General features: G+C 56.8%; 1 protein-coding gene across 3 annotated transcripts in view; it reads left to right on the top strand.

Annotated features, from left to right (window-relative positions):
• Positions 1-13674, top strand: part of BCAR1 (BCAR1 scaffold protein, Cas family member) — a 38202-nt gene that overhangs the window by 15583 nt on the left and 8945 nt on the right. For 2 of the 3 annotated variants that reach the window (XM_040443142.1, XM_040443143.1), the window contains exons 2-3: positions 8120-8731; positions 8816-8854. In XM_040443142.1, coding sequence (XP_040299076.1) covers positions 8120-8731; positions 8816-8854 — 651 coding nt within the window. The remainder of the gene's footprint in view (positions 1-8119; positions 8732-8815; positions 8855-13674) is intronic. The other variant, XM_040443145.1, reaches the window with a different exon arrangement.

Here is a 13674-nt window from a genome sequence, read left to right as displayed (position 1 = left end):
TTCTTTCTTTCTTTCTTTCTTTCTTTCTTTCTTTCTTTCTTTCTTTCAGAGAGAGAGAGAGAGAGAGAGACAGAGTGCAAGCAGAGGAGGGGCAGAGAGAGGGAGACACAGAATCCAAGTAGGCTCCAGGCCCTGAGCTGTGAGCACAGAGCCCAACGCTGGGGCTCGAACTCATGAACTGTGAAATCATGACCTGAGCCAAAACCAAGAGTCAGATGCTTTCTACCCTGGCACCCCTTAAATTTTTTTTAATGTTTATTTTTGAGAGAGACAGAGCATGAACATGAGCATGAGTGGGGGAAGGGCAGAGAGAGGGGGAGACAGAGAATCTGAAACAGGCTTCAGGCTCTGAGCTGTCAGCACAGAGCCTGACGTGGGGCTCGAACCCACAAACTGCGATGTGAGATCGTGACCAGAGCTGAAGTTCCACGCTTAACCGACCCACGCAGGCGCCACCGTCCCCCTGCCCCCCTTGTACTTCTGAGTAAGGAGTGGAGTGAAGTACTGGTCTGGAGTGGAAGCAGCTCAAAGAGGGAAGCAGGGCCCCATCTCAGACCCTCATCTCTACTGTGCATCCCAGAAATCAGGGGTTCGGTACTCTTTTTTGAGCTAGAGAACCCCACTTTTTGTGCCTTCGTGTTCCCCTCCATTCCTGCCCAGGCAGATGCTGCTGCTTTAAGGGTTGCAGCAAGTTATCATTTAGGGCTGGAGAGTGGCAGTCCGCAGGGGGCTTTAGATGTCAAGGTGGAGAAACTGGGGTCTTAAAAGGAGTGAGGTCCTTCCTATCCCCCCTGGGGTGTCCCTTCTGCCTTTTCCCCTCCGTGATGACGTATCTGGGGCTGGTGCTATCCCTGAAGTGAAGGTCGGCCTCATGCTGAGCCCTCTTCAAGAGACTGAATCCCAAGAGGGGACCAGCAAGGCCCCAGGGATGGAGAAGGAGAGCAGTGGGTGGTCAAGTGCGCAGCTCTGGCTTCTGGCAGCCTGGGTCAGTTCCCTGAGCTAGGTGGCAGTGGTGAGGGTTCTAAAGGGGTTGGGGACCATTCCCAAGCTGTTAGTAGTTGGAATGGACTGCAGGATAGAGGGCTTTGCCTTCCTACCACCTTGGTGCTCTGACTCCAGCTTGCTTGTTCTCATCATCTGTGGTGTGTTAGGGGCTGCAGGTGTTATGTCCTACAGCAGAAAGGGCCTGCCCATGCCACCTTTCCATCTGTGCCCAGCCTCCCAGGGTCAGTGCCTGGGATGCTCTGGCAAGGGTGGGGGCAGAGTCCTGCTCCTGGCCCAGAGCTGGCTCCGGAGACAGAAGCATCTGCTGGCTGGGCCATGGCTCATGTTTGTTTGAAGGAGCTGCTGGCAGTGGCCATCACAGGTGGATTTTTAGTCCTTCATTCAACAGACCTAGTTTCTAGGTACAGAGTATCAGACACGGGACTGAGGACCCACATATAGTCCCAGCTCTGTTCTCTGAGCCTCAGGCACTCCTGAGGTAGGTAGGGCAGGAGCTGTGCTCCTCTTGGGATGGCTCTGGAATAGGGGTTGCCCACAGTCTTGCTTCTTGACAGTCGAACACTGAGAACTTGAGCCCAGACCCTGGCTACTCGCTTGTCCCTGGGTGTATTAGGGGAGTGACAATAAGGCTGGCTGGGATGGAGTTTCACCAGGGATGAGGGTGTGGGCCTGTCTGGGAAGGGAAGAAACTCTGCCCTTATGGTGCCATTAGAGCCGGGGAGGGGGGAGGGGATGGTCAGGACCCTTACCAGTGGGCCTTTGGCTGCTGCCTTTCCAGGGGGATTCTCCAGGCACCAGGGAGCAGGGGTTGTGGATGCACACTGCCATTCAGACACGCATGCATTGAACCTATATCCATTAGCCACTGGGGGCTCCTTGAGACAAGCAAACAGAATACCCCAGAAATAATCTTGGCCCAAGTATGAGATGGTTCTGAGTATGAAGGGAGCTAGTGTTTCCCAAGTGACTACTGTGTGTGAGGCTCTATGTTTGGAGCTGGGGTGTGTGTGTGTGCTTGTGCACGCGCGCGTTGGTGCTGAGGGACAGGGGGGAGTTTCAGGAAAAGGCCTGTCAGATTTCCGCTCTTGGCTTCCAGGGACCGAAGCATCAACCTGGAGCCTTCCAGCTCTGCTTTATCGTAGAGCCCAGGTCTGCCTCTGCTGCTTCCTGACTCTGTCCCTAGCAAGTCAGGTAACTGTTCTGTACCTCAGTTTCCTTGTCTGCAAGATGGAGGTAATCAGTCTCTCATAAGGTTAAAAGGGATGACTGAAGTACGCAAAGGAGCCTGCTCCTGACAGAGTTCGTCGTTACTGCTGTGACTGTAGTGCTGTGAACCTGTCCGTCATGTCCCCATCAGCCTGGTGTCTCCTCACCAGTTCCAGCTACCAGGTCATGCCTTCCTGCAGAGTCAGGGTTTAGGGATACCCAGAGCACATCCAAGGCTCCCCAAGGCAGCAGGCGAAGCCAGTGGAGAGACCCACATAGGCGTCAGACGGCTGCAGTCCTCCAGACATGTGCCCCCCTGTGGCCAAGGCCCAGCTACTCCATGTCTGAGGGCACACCTGGGCTGGGTGGGTCTGGTGCCCACAGGGCCCTGGGACACAATGAGGGCTATTCTCAGAGTCAGGCGGGGCCTGTGGGGCAGCCCTGTTAGCCCCCATGTGCGACAACCAGGGTGTTGTTCTGAACGGGGCCTGGCGGTGTCGGCGTTGAGCTAGAGGTTCTCCTTTCCCCTCCTTCTGGGGTGAGTGAGCCCCACGTTGTTTTCCTGGCTTCCTCAGGCATGGCCACACCGCTACCAGGGAGGCTTGGATACCACCTTCTGTAAGGGGGGCTTCTGCCTAAACCCGCTCATTCAGGGCCAGGCTCTGTGCACATGTGCCTGAGGGTTCCATACTGAAGGACCCCACCCCCTGCCCTGTCCTCTCCTGAGCATCTGGGTCAGAGGGCACAAAGTAGGCAGTAATGAGATGCTTGGGTCAGCACTTTGAGTTGGGGGCAGTGGGGAGCGTGTGCTCAAAGAGGGGCGTGGAACCTTCCTGGAGGAGTGCCACCCAAATCCTGTTGTGGAGTAGAACACAGCCCAGGGTTTCCTAGAGTCAGGAATGAGGTTGGCCAGAGGCTTGGGGCAAGTCCGGCAGCACTCTCTATGGTCCCCTGGAAACACGTGTCTGGCAGCGTCTGCATGGACTGTGATGGCGCCCTGGCAGCGTGCCCCTCTAGACGTCATAGCTGTGCCCCCCTTATGAGATGGATGGGAAGGCCCTGATTGGCGCAGCGGTGAGGGAGGCTGGGAAGCTAGATTCTGGGGGCGCTGGCCCCTCTTCCATGCTGGGGCAAGACTCTGGGTCTTGAGGAGTGTGTCCGGAGTAGATATGCTCAGCTGCTGTAGGCTTTGCCCTGGCCCGGCTTACCTGCCATGAGGTGCCACCACTGGATGACGTCTACTGAGGTCTCATGCATTGTCCCAAGACATCCTGCAGTGAGACGGGCTCCGGCCTGCCTGCCACTCCAGGGCCACAGCCCTGTCTCCCTCCAGCCTCTTCCTCCTCCAGTGCCCCGGCTCATGCCCATCCTCTGCCAGTATGCTCTTCCCTGGCTGGTGTCATGGTTGTCTGTTTTTCATTCTTCATGAATCATCTGAAGGATCACCTCCATGGGGGGTCATCTTTGACCTCTATATGCAGTGGCTCCGTCCCGCATTATTTTTGGCATTGCAGTTTTCCCCCCGCCCTAACAAATTGTCGGGTGTTTGCTCCACTGGAATGTAAGTCCCATGCAGGGCCCTGGTCAAGCTAGACCTGCACCATCTTGCAGAGCCTGGCCCAACACCTGACAGAGAGCAGGAGCCTGGCAAATCTTTTGTTAAACAAAAGAACAGTCCTGTGAAACCAGGCCTGTGGCCTTAGCACAGGGGATCTGGATTCTCAGAGGCTAAGAGACTTACCCAGGGTCACCCAGCAGTAGAGGGAGAACCAGACCCAGGTCTGGTTTTAGTTGCTTGACTTGGAAGAAGGAAGGAGAAGCAAGGAGGAACATGTCTCAGGAGCAGCTGGGGAGGCTCAGAGGCCCAAAGCTAGGGTGCTCGGCCAGCTGGAGTGCCCAGTGCCAACGGTGCCTAGGACTCAGGAACAGGCTGTGGAGAGGCTGCTCCTGGGACTGTGGGTGGGGGCACCAGCTGATGCAGGCAGAGGCGCTCCTGGTGCCAGGCACCCTGTGCCACGTGCCCAGTCCAAGAGGTGCTTCCCAGCCTGGCTCCAGCCGCCCCAGACTATACAGTTGCAGTCGTTGTTGGCCTTGACTGCTCAGTGAGCTCACGCCAAGGGGGTGGGGGCTGGCCACCCTGGGTGCAGGAGGCCCCACAAGCTGTCCTGGGCTGGGGCAGACCCTCCCCCTCTATCCCTGTCTCCCCCCCCCCCCCCCCCCCCCCCGGACCTTGCCCTCTTTAGAGCCTTCCAGCTTCCCGGAGCACCCAGCACTGCCTGGCAGGGCCTGGTGGAGGCCCCTCTGCCAGCCTTCCTTGGGCTGTCCTCCTGAGAGGTGAGGGGCCTCAGAGGGGCAGTCCCCTCTGTCTGTACCCCGCCCCCTCTGACTGGGCTAGAGGGGAATTTTCCCGTGACTCACTCTGCTGGCACTTCCTGTGGTCACCAGGGCAGGGGCTGGGGGGGACCCACTGGGGTGGCTCTGTGTTCTGGGGTCACAGGGGGAGGGTGGGCCGAGTGTCCCGCCCCCTGACGGGATGTGATTCCCTGAGGCAGGCTGCAGACCATATTTGGGAAACTTGCTTTTCTTGCAGGCAGCTGGGAGATGGGGCCCATGGGCCCCCATGGGCTGCAGGACAGCCCCTGCCCCTGTCTGCTCCTCCTGGGGCTGTGGCCTCTGGACCTGCTTCGGCCTCCTCTGTCCCATCCTGACTTGAGGCCTAGGAGGTGGTCCACTGTTCTTTTCCAGGATGTGTTTTTTTTTTTCTTCAACCCCCAAGCCTTGTTGAATACAAACTGAGAATTTCTCAAAAACAGGAAGAGAGAGCACCCCGTTGTCTGAAACATTTGCACTGTACTTTTATAAAGTTTTTTCTTTTGTTTTCTCTTAATTTTTTATTTTTACTTATTTTTTTTTTATTTTTTTTTAAACATTTATTTATTATTGAGAAACAGTGAGAGATAGAACATGAGCATGGGAGGGGCAGAGAGAGGAAGAGATACAGAATCTGAAGCAGGCTCCAGGCTCTGAACTGTCAGCACGGAGCCAGACGCGGGGCTTGAACCCACAAACTGTGAGACCATGACCTGAGCTGAAGTCGGATGCTTAACTGACTGAGCCACCCAGGCGCCCCTGTTTTTTCTTAATTTTTTAATGTGTATTTATTTTTGAGAGAGGCAGTGAGACACAGAGTGCGAATCGGGGAGAGGCAGAGAAAGAGGAAGACGCAGAATCCGAAGCAGTATCCAGGCTCTGAGCTGTCAGCACATAGCCTGACCCGGGGCTCGAACTCATGGACTGTGAGTGAGATCATGACCTGAGCCGAAGTTGGACGCTTAACCGACTGAGCCACCCAGGCACCCCTCAAACATTTACACTGTTCATCTTACCCTCTCCCCATTTTTTAAAAGTTCAAGTGACATTTTATTGAGTATGATTTATGCTTCAGTGCATATTTAATCATTATAGTCATGACATGGGCAGTGTTGGAGTAGCCAGAAGTTTCGAAGGCCTTTGCCTCAGTGCTCACCTTGTTACTGGGGTGAAATCTCTCTTCTGTGCTGTCCATGAGCTGTCCCCCTGGGCTGGGTTCTCCCCTGATCCAGCCTCTCTTGGTTCCCAACTTTCCAGCTTCTGGCTTTGTCTGGGTCTGGAGGCTCTGAGTTGCTCTGGAGAAATGGGCTCCCAGCTGATCCCTGTTCCTCCCCTCCCTGGGACGCCAGAGCAGCCCTGGTCTCCTCTCACCCAGGCACCTCCTTTGCTCTTCCCTCTGCTGGGAACCCTCTATGGTATCTCTGGGCCTGACCCGAGCCTGGCACCTGCACAAAGGGAGTAGCGCAGCAGAGCCCGAAGACCGAGGACATGGGGGCCTCCCCTGTCCCAGTTCTTTATCCTGGGTGATGCTCGGGCCTGCTAGCTTGGGCTGTGCCCTGCTCTGGTCCTCCCGCCTCTATCCCAGTCTCCCCAAGGCCTTTCCCATGTCCCACACAGGCTGCTTGGCAGCAGGGCCTTTCTGTGCCAGGGCCATGTGGAGCTCATGGCCCTGCTCTGCCGTGGAGGGGGAGGAGGGTTGCTAATTAATGGAGCCCTGTAGTCGTGCGTGCTTCCGGGGTGGCCGGGAGGGTTACCAGGAGAATTACAGGGTAAAATGTGGGGCTGGTGGAGGGTATTTCTCTTCTATGGTCACTGTCTTTTGAGACCCCTTTCTTATTTTGCTGTAATTTCCTCATTCCTGATGTCTGTCCCTTTTTCAGAAGCATCCATGCTAATGTAACGTGTCTAGAGTCTATCCCTGGGTAAACGTCTGGAAAATAACATAGAGTTGTTTTGTAGACATTTATTACATGTACATAAACGATTCTGGGCCATAGATCTGCCTGTTATTTTGACTCAGGAGGGCGTGGTTGACCTTCCTTACCAGATACCTAGACACCTGCGGGCGCACAGAGCAGAATCGCAGAGATGTCTCGCTGTGCTGGTTGGACCCTGAGCATCCTTCGTAGTGGTCTTGGCCATTCCTTTTCCCCTTCAGAGAACTTGCTGTTTTCATTTTGTTGGTTTGCTGTTGGTGTTCTTATCTTTGCCTTGCTGATTTGGAGAAACGCCTCCAGATTCTAGGTTGATCCCGCTCTTGTCATTGGTGATCTGTTACCCTGTCAGTTTTGTGTTCTCCCCCAGGCAGTAGAAACCATTCACTTTGGTGAGGTTAAGTCCATCCATGTGTCGTTGTTGTTACCTTATGTTTTGTGCTTTGGGGATCTTTGTTTCTAGAGTTGTATTTCATAATTTTTCCCATTTCTAGGCCACAAAGATATTCTCCCCGATTTTTTCTTTTATTAGAGCTAGAGTTGTGTCTTTGACACTTGGGTCTTTAAATGTCCTTTGTTTATAACACAAGGCAAGTGTGTGGACTGATTTTTCTTCCTACGGTGAGTGAGTTCTCATAGCACCCGTGAAGCGGTCTTGTCCTTCCCATGGCTGTGTGGTACCACCTGCAGCGTCCCACGGGTTCCCCAAGCATGGGGCTGTCTCCGGGCCCTGTCCTGGTGCATCGGCCCCATGCCAGCTCGCTGATGCGGAGTTGTGGCACATCCTCACAGCTTGAAAGGAAAGTGGAGTGCCCATTTGCATCTCATTTTCAGAACTGACCTGCTTATTCGTGGACCTCTGTTCCTCCATTTAATTCTAAAAGGATTCTCCTCCTTTGGTCAAATTCCTTAAAAAAAAAAAAAAAAAAAATCCTCCTGGCATTTTTGTTACAATTGTAACTTATTAAGTAAGCTTGGGCAAATTGGCCTTTTATAGTGCTTAGTCATCCCACCGTGAACTTGGTATGTTTTCCCCTTTATTCAGGTTTTTCCTTGAGCCTTTTGGCAGAAAGTACACATTTTTTCCCCTGAGGTCTCCTGCTGTCTTTGCTTGATTAATTCCTGGATAACTAGTAGCTTTTTGTTGTTGTCGTGCGATGTCTTTTCTATATTTCTTTCTCATCAGTTACTGATTCTAATTTGTTGGAATTATGACGTAGATGATCATATGGTCTGCAGATGGTGACCGTTTTGTCCCTGTATGTCCCCTCCCCACTCTCTCGTTTCTTTCCTCTTGGCTGATTGCTCTGGCAGGACAGCAGGACTGTTGAGTTGGAGCAGGGAGGGTTTGTATCCTGTTTTCCCAGAACGTGGTGACCATTATTTGCATTATTACTCTTCTCCCCAGTGTTGTCATGTGACTTAGGGAGTGGCTTCCCTGGAGTGAAGGTGGTGGCTGCAGTCGAGAGGATTTTGAGGCTTATTTGGAAAATGCCAGCATCAGCTGGGCCTCTCTGCTGGTGGGGGGTGGGGTGGGCAGATCCCTCTCTGCCACTGAGCCCCTGATGCACATCCTCATGCACACCTGCTTCCTCTCTCCCCAGAACGTGCTGGCCAAAGCCCTCTATGACAACGTGGCCGAGTCCCCGGATGAGCTCTCCTTCCGCAAGGGTGATATCATGACGGTGCTGGAACGGGACACACAAGGCCTGGATGGCTGGTGGCTCTGCTCGCTGCATGGGCGCCAAGGCATTGTGCCCGGGAACCGCCTTAAGATCCTGGTGGGCATGCACGACAAGAAGCCAGCAGGGCCCGGGCCTGGCCCACCTGCCACCTCGGCCCAGCCCCAGCCTGGCCCCCACGCCCCAGCTGCCCAGTACACGCCCATGCTGCCTGCCACATACCAGCCCCAGCCCGATAGCGTGTACCTGGTGCCCACCCCCAGCAAGACTCAGCAAGGCCTCTACCAAGCCCCTGGACCCAGCCCACAGTTCCAGTCTCCCCCAGCCAAACAGACATCTATGTTCTCAAAGCAGATGCCCCATCACCCTTTTCCCAGCCCAGCTCCAGACCTTTACCAGGTGCCCCCAGGACCTGGCAGCCCCGCCCAGGATATTTACCAGGTGCCACCTTCTGCTGGCATAGGACATGACATCTACCAGGTGCCCCCATCCATGGATGCACGCAGCTGGGAGGGGACGAAGCCACCGGCAAAGGTAAGGCTGCCCTGTCAACCCCCCTGGCAAGTTTTGCCCAGGCCCTGGTTTCTGGCCCCAACTGAGTACCCTTGGCGTCTCTAGGGCTCCAGCTGCACGTTTCTTCTGGGGCCAAGATGGGAGGTGAGTGTTTGGGGAATGTGTTCATCCATCTACTGAAGGTGAACAGGTAACCCACAGAGAAGACATCCAAGCTGGCCTTGAATCATGAGGTAGCCTTCGGTGGACAAACCCCATTGGGAGGGTGTCACCAGCAAAGGATGCAGTCTGTCGAAGGCCTGGAAGTCTGGGTCACCAGCAAAGGATGCAGTCTGTCGAAGGCCTGGAAGTCTGGAAAGGGTGGGCAGGCGGGACTTGGCAGGTGAAGCCCGAGCAGTAGGCTGGGGACCAACCGCCAGGGGTGTGGTGCTCCTGAGGAACCAGATACCTGCCTGAGGGTGAAGGGTTTTGAGTAGAAGTGTCCTGCGCACTGCATGTTCTAGTGACATCATTCAGCCCACAGAGTTCAGGGGACAGGGCCCGGTGGGGGTGGGGGACACCCAGGAGAGGGAGGGGTGTTGGGGGCGCTCAGTAAAACTGTTAGGCGAGAGCGGCTGAAAGTGCACAGGAGTCGATTGGATACGAGACTTTGTTGTATGCCGTGGTTTGGATGTGAGCGGTGTCAGGCTGACAGCACCTCCGTGGGTATCAGGGGCCACACCTCAGTCCATCTTGTTCCACCATCCTCGACACGGGGCTTGGCATCTCATGGGCCAGGATGGTTGCCGCGTCAGCTCCATCCAGTGTGTCTGCATCGCAGCCAGCAGGGCAAGGGGGAAGACCAAGGGGAGAGGCCAGCCTCCTTGTGCCTGGGGCTCCCACGAGCCCCCTGGGAGTGCGTGTCAGGCCCCTGGGTGAGCATGGAGCACATCTGGCATTCCTGGCTCCACGGGCGCCCGGCCCCTTCTGTCCTGCGGCACGTTGGCGGGCAGCAGAGGGACCTGTTCGTGATGCTCGGACAGTGGGGAGGACACTACCGGGGGCGTTGCCAGAGTAGGGTCTCTCAGAGGTCACCTTGCACGCTGTTGCCAGGGGATGCGGGGTTGAGGGACAGGGCCCTGAGGGCGGCACCCTCGGCTCTACACAGGCCTGCCCGCACGCCCCACCCCCAAGTCCGTCCACCTGTGCGAAGGAGGAGGCTCTGCCCCACTGGCTGCTCTGGGCTGAGTCAGGAGCAGCCTCTTCTCCCCTGTGGCCTGTGTCCTTCCGTGTCCAAGTCCCTTGAAGATTCGGGGAGTGAAATTTCCAAGGCCCAGAAGCAGAGGAGGCCTCCCCCATATTGTTGAGGACAGAGTTGTGGCACCCGGCACTCTCTGTCTCCTCCATGCTGTTCTTCCCTCACAGCTCGCTCAGGAGGACCTTGAGAAACCCACCCCTCCAGCAGGGAGGGCTCCCGAAGCCAGCCCAGCCCCAGCTGCCGGGCTCACCCCTCTGCAGAGGGAGACCGCGGCAGGCAGTGTGCCCCGGGAGCCCTTAGGAGAAGCCGCTGGACTCTGAGGATCAGCTCCCCGAGACCCAGACCAGGCCTTGTGTTTGTGCCACATCTACTCTAGAGCCACCTGTGTCTGGGGAGACGGTGGCTGAGTGGGCGCTCCCCTCACGGTGCCGAGCCTCTGTCCTCAAAGCGTGTCCAGGGCTGAGGTGGGAGCCCTGTCCATTCTAGCTGGGCAGTAGTCAGCAGGCAGCGTCACCCTGCCCCTGCCCACAGGGTGCAGCTTGGTAGCCAGGAGACCTGGCCAGAGGTCAGGCTGGCCAGCTGAGGGTGGAGCTCCATGGACATTGGCCACCAGGGAACCCTGGGTCACTGGCTCCCACTTCCTGCCCTCCCTGCTCCTTCAGCTGCCTGGCCAGAGATGGGCCGCTCCTAAGGTGCTTTAGGGAGAGGAGCAGAGCCCTGCCAGGGAAACACCTGTCCTGTGGGGAGGTGGCAGGGAGCAGTGCCTGACTGGTGAGCCTGAGGACAGGCCATAGTCTATCCCCCTGTATGCTCACACTCACTCACAGACACACACACAGTCCCTCTCTTGGTCACGTGCGCTCTCTCTCTCTCTCTCTCTCTCTCTCTCTCTCACACACACACACACACACACACACACACACACACACACACACACACGGCACATCCCCTGGAGAGGCATGCCTTTTCCCCTGCCCGCTTCTCTCCCTGAATCTTTATGGACAAACTTGTCATGGTGTCTGTGAGGTTGGGGCAGGCGCTGGAAGCCCCGTGGACCAGGAAGCAGCAGCAAGACCCCTGTACTGGGCTGTGGACTTGAACCCACATTTTGGCTGTGGTTTCTGGTTCCCTCCCTTGTGAAGGGCTTGTTCTCAGGTTCCATCTGGGCTCACCTGGCTGCCCAGAGCCTGTGTCCCCAAGGGCCCTCATCTGGCTGGTGGCCTGGGAACAAGAGCCCTGTGTCCTGGGGCTTGGTGGCTCTCCTGTAAGAAGCCTCGTCTCCTCGCTTGGGCAGCCTCGGTTGCATCTGCTTTTATATTATGATCATGAAACGGTGCTTATGTGTTGTAGAAAACACACAATGTACGAAAAAGCGTGGAGAAGAGATTCCCCCATCAAGAGGTGATCCCTGGGAATTTGGGCATATTTTGTCTAGCATATTCCCTGTCTTGCAGAGATTTGTATGCAGACTTTTGCATTTTGAAATTGTAAGTCCCACAGTTATCAGAAGCATTTTCTTGGGTCCCTGAAGTGATTGTGATCGCCACGCCAGATTTTGCTGCGTCACCCCCTCCCCAGGGATGGATTCCAGGCAGTTTCAGATTGCACGTGTCTCTCTTAAAATGAGGCGATAAACGTCTTGGTGCGCGCTTCTTTGCCCACATTTCATGGTTCTGCTTTCATTAGCCTTGTGCTCCCCCTCAGAAGTTTGGGAAACTGAGGCTTCTGGTTCAGGGGTAGAGGTCAGGTAGGGTGAGGAGGTAACCTGCCAGGACGGGGTAGAGTGGGCGGGGGGGCCTTGGTATCCAGGAAGCTAGAGGGTGAGCGATGAGAACAGTGGCCAGGAGACACAAGAGGAAGAAGGGTCAGATGTCCGGACCCTCGGCCAGAGTGGCCTGTGTGGCTGGGGAGAGAAGTTGGGGCCACGGCACAACATGAACATCCTCTGGGCTGGGACGTGGATGCCGAGGGCAGGAGCAGGTGGGGCCCGCAGAGAGGGAGGTGTTTTTGTGAGGTCACTTTTGGGGGAACACCTTTGGGTCAGGATCTGCAGCTGTGCTAAGGGGACAGCTGTGGCGCTGGGTCAGGCACGGGGGCAAATGGAGTTGAACTCAGCACCATTCCTCCTGGGGAGCCCAGGAGCTTGGAAGGGGACCTGCACCCAGCATGTCCCTCACTCTCAGTGAGGGACCTGCTAGGTCCCACAGCACTCCTGCTCCAGAGAAGGAATCTGGGGCTCAGACAGGAAGGGGCGTGCCAGAGCAGGAGCCGGTCTGGGTCACGTGGGGTGACATCCACTTTGCAAAAGGGGGAGACCAGCAGCCAAGCTGCCTGGAGAGCGACTGGGGCCCTGAGCAGAATGCGGCAGGTGGTGGTGGCCTTTCCCATTGGATCTCCGGGGCCTTCTTTGGCTCCACATCTCCCCCTCTCTGCAGATACCCTGATGGGGCTGCCCTGCCTAGCTCTGTGGTCTGTCTTTGTGGGTACTGTGCGTGTTTTCTCTGCGTCTGTGTTGGCCTCCTGCACTGCTGGCGTGTGCATGCGCAAGAGCACGTGGGTCTTGGGTCTGGGGTTCTGCGTCTCCTCCCGGGCTCTGGCTGTGTCACCCACCCCCGGCGGCCTCAGGGTCCTGCTAATGGGGCCTCAGGTGCAGAGCAGGGCAGACTGTGATTAGCAGGCTCAGCAGCTCTCTGGAGAGTAGGTTTCCCTAACAAGCTTTTCCCCACTAGTGGCTGCCTTACAGTTTTTTTCTAGCAGAGAACATTTGCTGGCCAGGACAGCTGCTTACTGTCACCAGCTCAGCTGCAGGAGTGGCAAGCTGCCGATAGCCTGGGCCTGGGGTCCGGCCCCAGAGCCCTTCCGCCTGCCCTCCCTACTCTCTCTACATTCAGGAGGCACCATAGGGGCTTGCGGTGGGAGTGAGCGGGGTCCCCATCTGCCTTCTGGAGTCAGCAGGGCCTGGAGACGCTTTGGGCCTTGCCTCGAGGCCCTGCCAACCTGCCACGTCCCGCCAGCCCCCGCCAGCCCCGCCTGCCCTGTTGGCAGGTTCTAGCGTCTAAAAATAGCTCTGGAGGAGACTCAAGTCTGGGGCTCAGGGAGGGAGATGAGTCTGGGGAGGGCCGCCAGCTCTACTCCCAGACACGCTGGGGGTGGGGTGGGGTGGGGTGGGTGGGGAATACCCCCGTGGAGGCGCTTCCACAGAGAGGCTGTGCTGCTGGGGAGGGGGCCAGAAGGATGCATCAGCAGGAGGCTCTGCCAAGCCCCAGGCTGATGAGAAAAGTGCCGGTGCCCACGCGGTGCCCACGCTCCGGGGTTTGGGTATTCTGCTGCTCCTGGAGTACCTAGCGCTTGCGTGTGAAGCCTGCACCCTCCAGGATACACGGGCGTGTACAGCTGGCTGTCAGTGCCATGGGCACTGGGGGCCAGGCGTGGTCTGCAGGGTTCTGGGGGGTATTGAGCCTGAGGGCCAGCCCTGCTTCTCCTCCAGGGATGTGTGTGGGGAGGGCCTGAGTCAACTCTGTTCCAGACGTCCCCTTTGATTAGGGAACAAAAGGCCTTTCTGTCCCAGAGTGCTGAGCTGGGAGCCTTGTGGGGGAGGCGTGCCCTGAGCTGGGTTCCATCCTGCCAGCCCCTCCCACTGGGCCGCCTGCAGCCTGCATGGCCGGGGTGCTTGCCGGGAAAGAGGCTGGTGTGAAGGGCTCTCAGCAGTTTGCTGTCCTGGACGCCA

This window comes from Herpailurus yagouaroundi, unplaced genomic scaffold, assembly GCF_014898765.1.
Source record: "Herpailurus yagouaroundi ecotype Mexico unplaced genomic scaffold, PumYag 190, whole genome shotgun sequence".
Classification (NCBI taxonomy): domain Eukaryota; kingdom Metazoa; phylum Chordata; class Mammalia; order Carnivora; family Felidae; genus Herpailurus; species Herpailurus yagouaroundi.
This window is presented reverse-complemented; position numbering and strand designations above follow the sequence as displayed.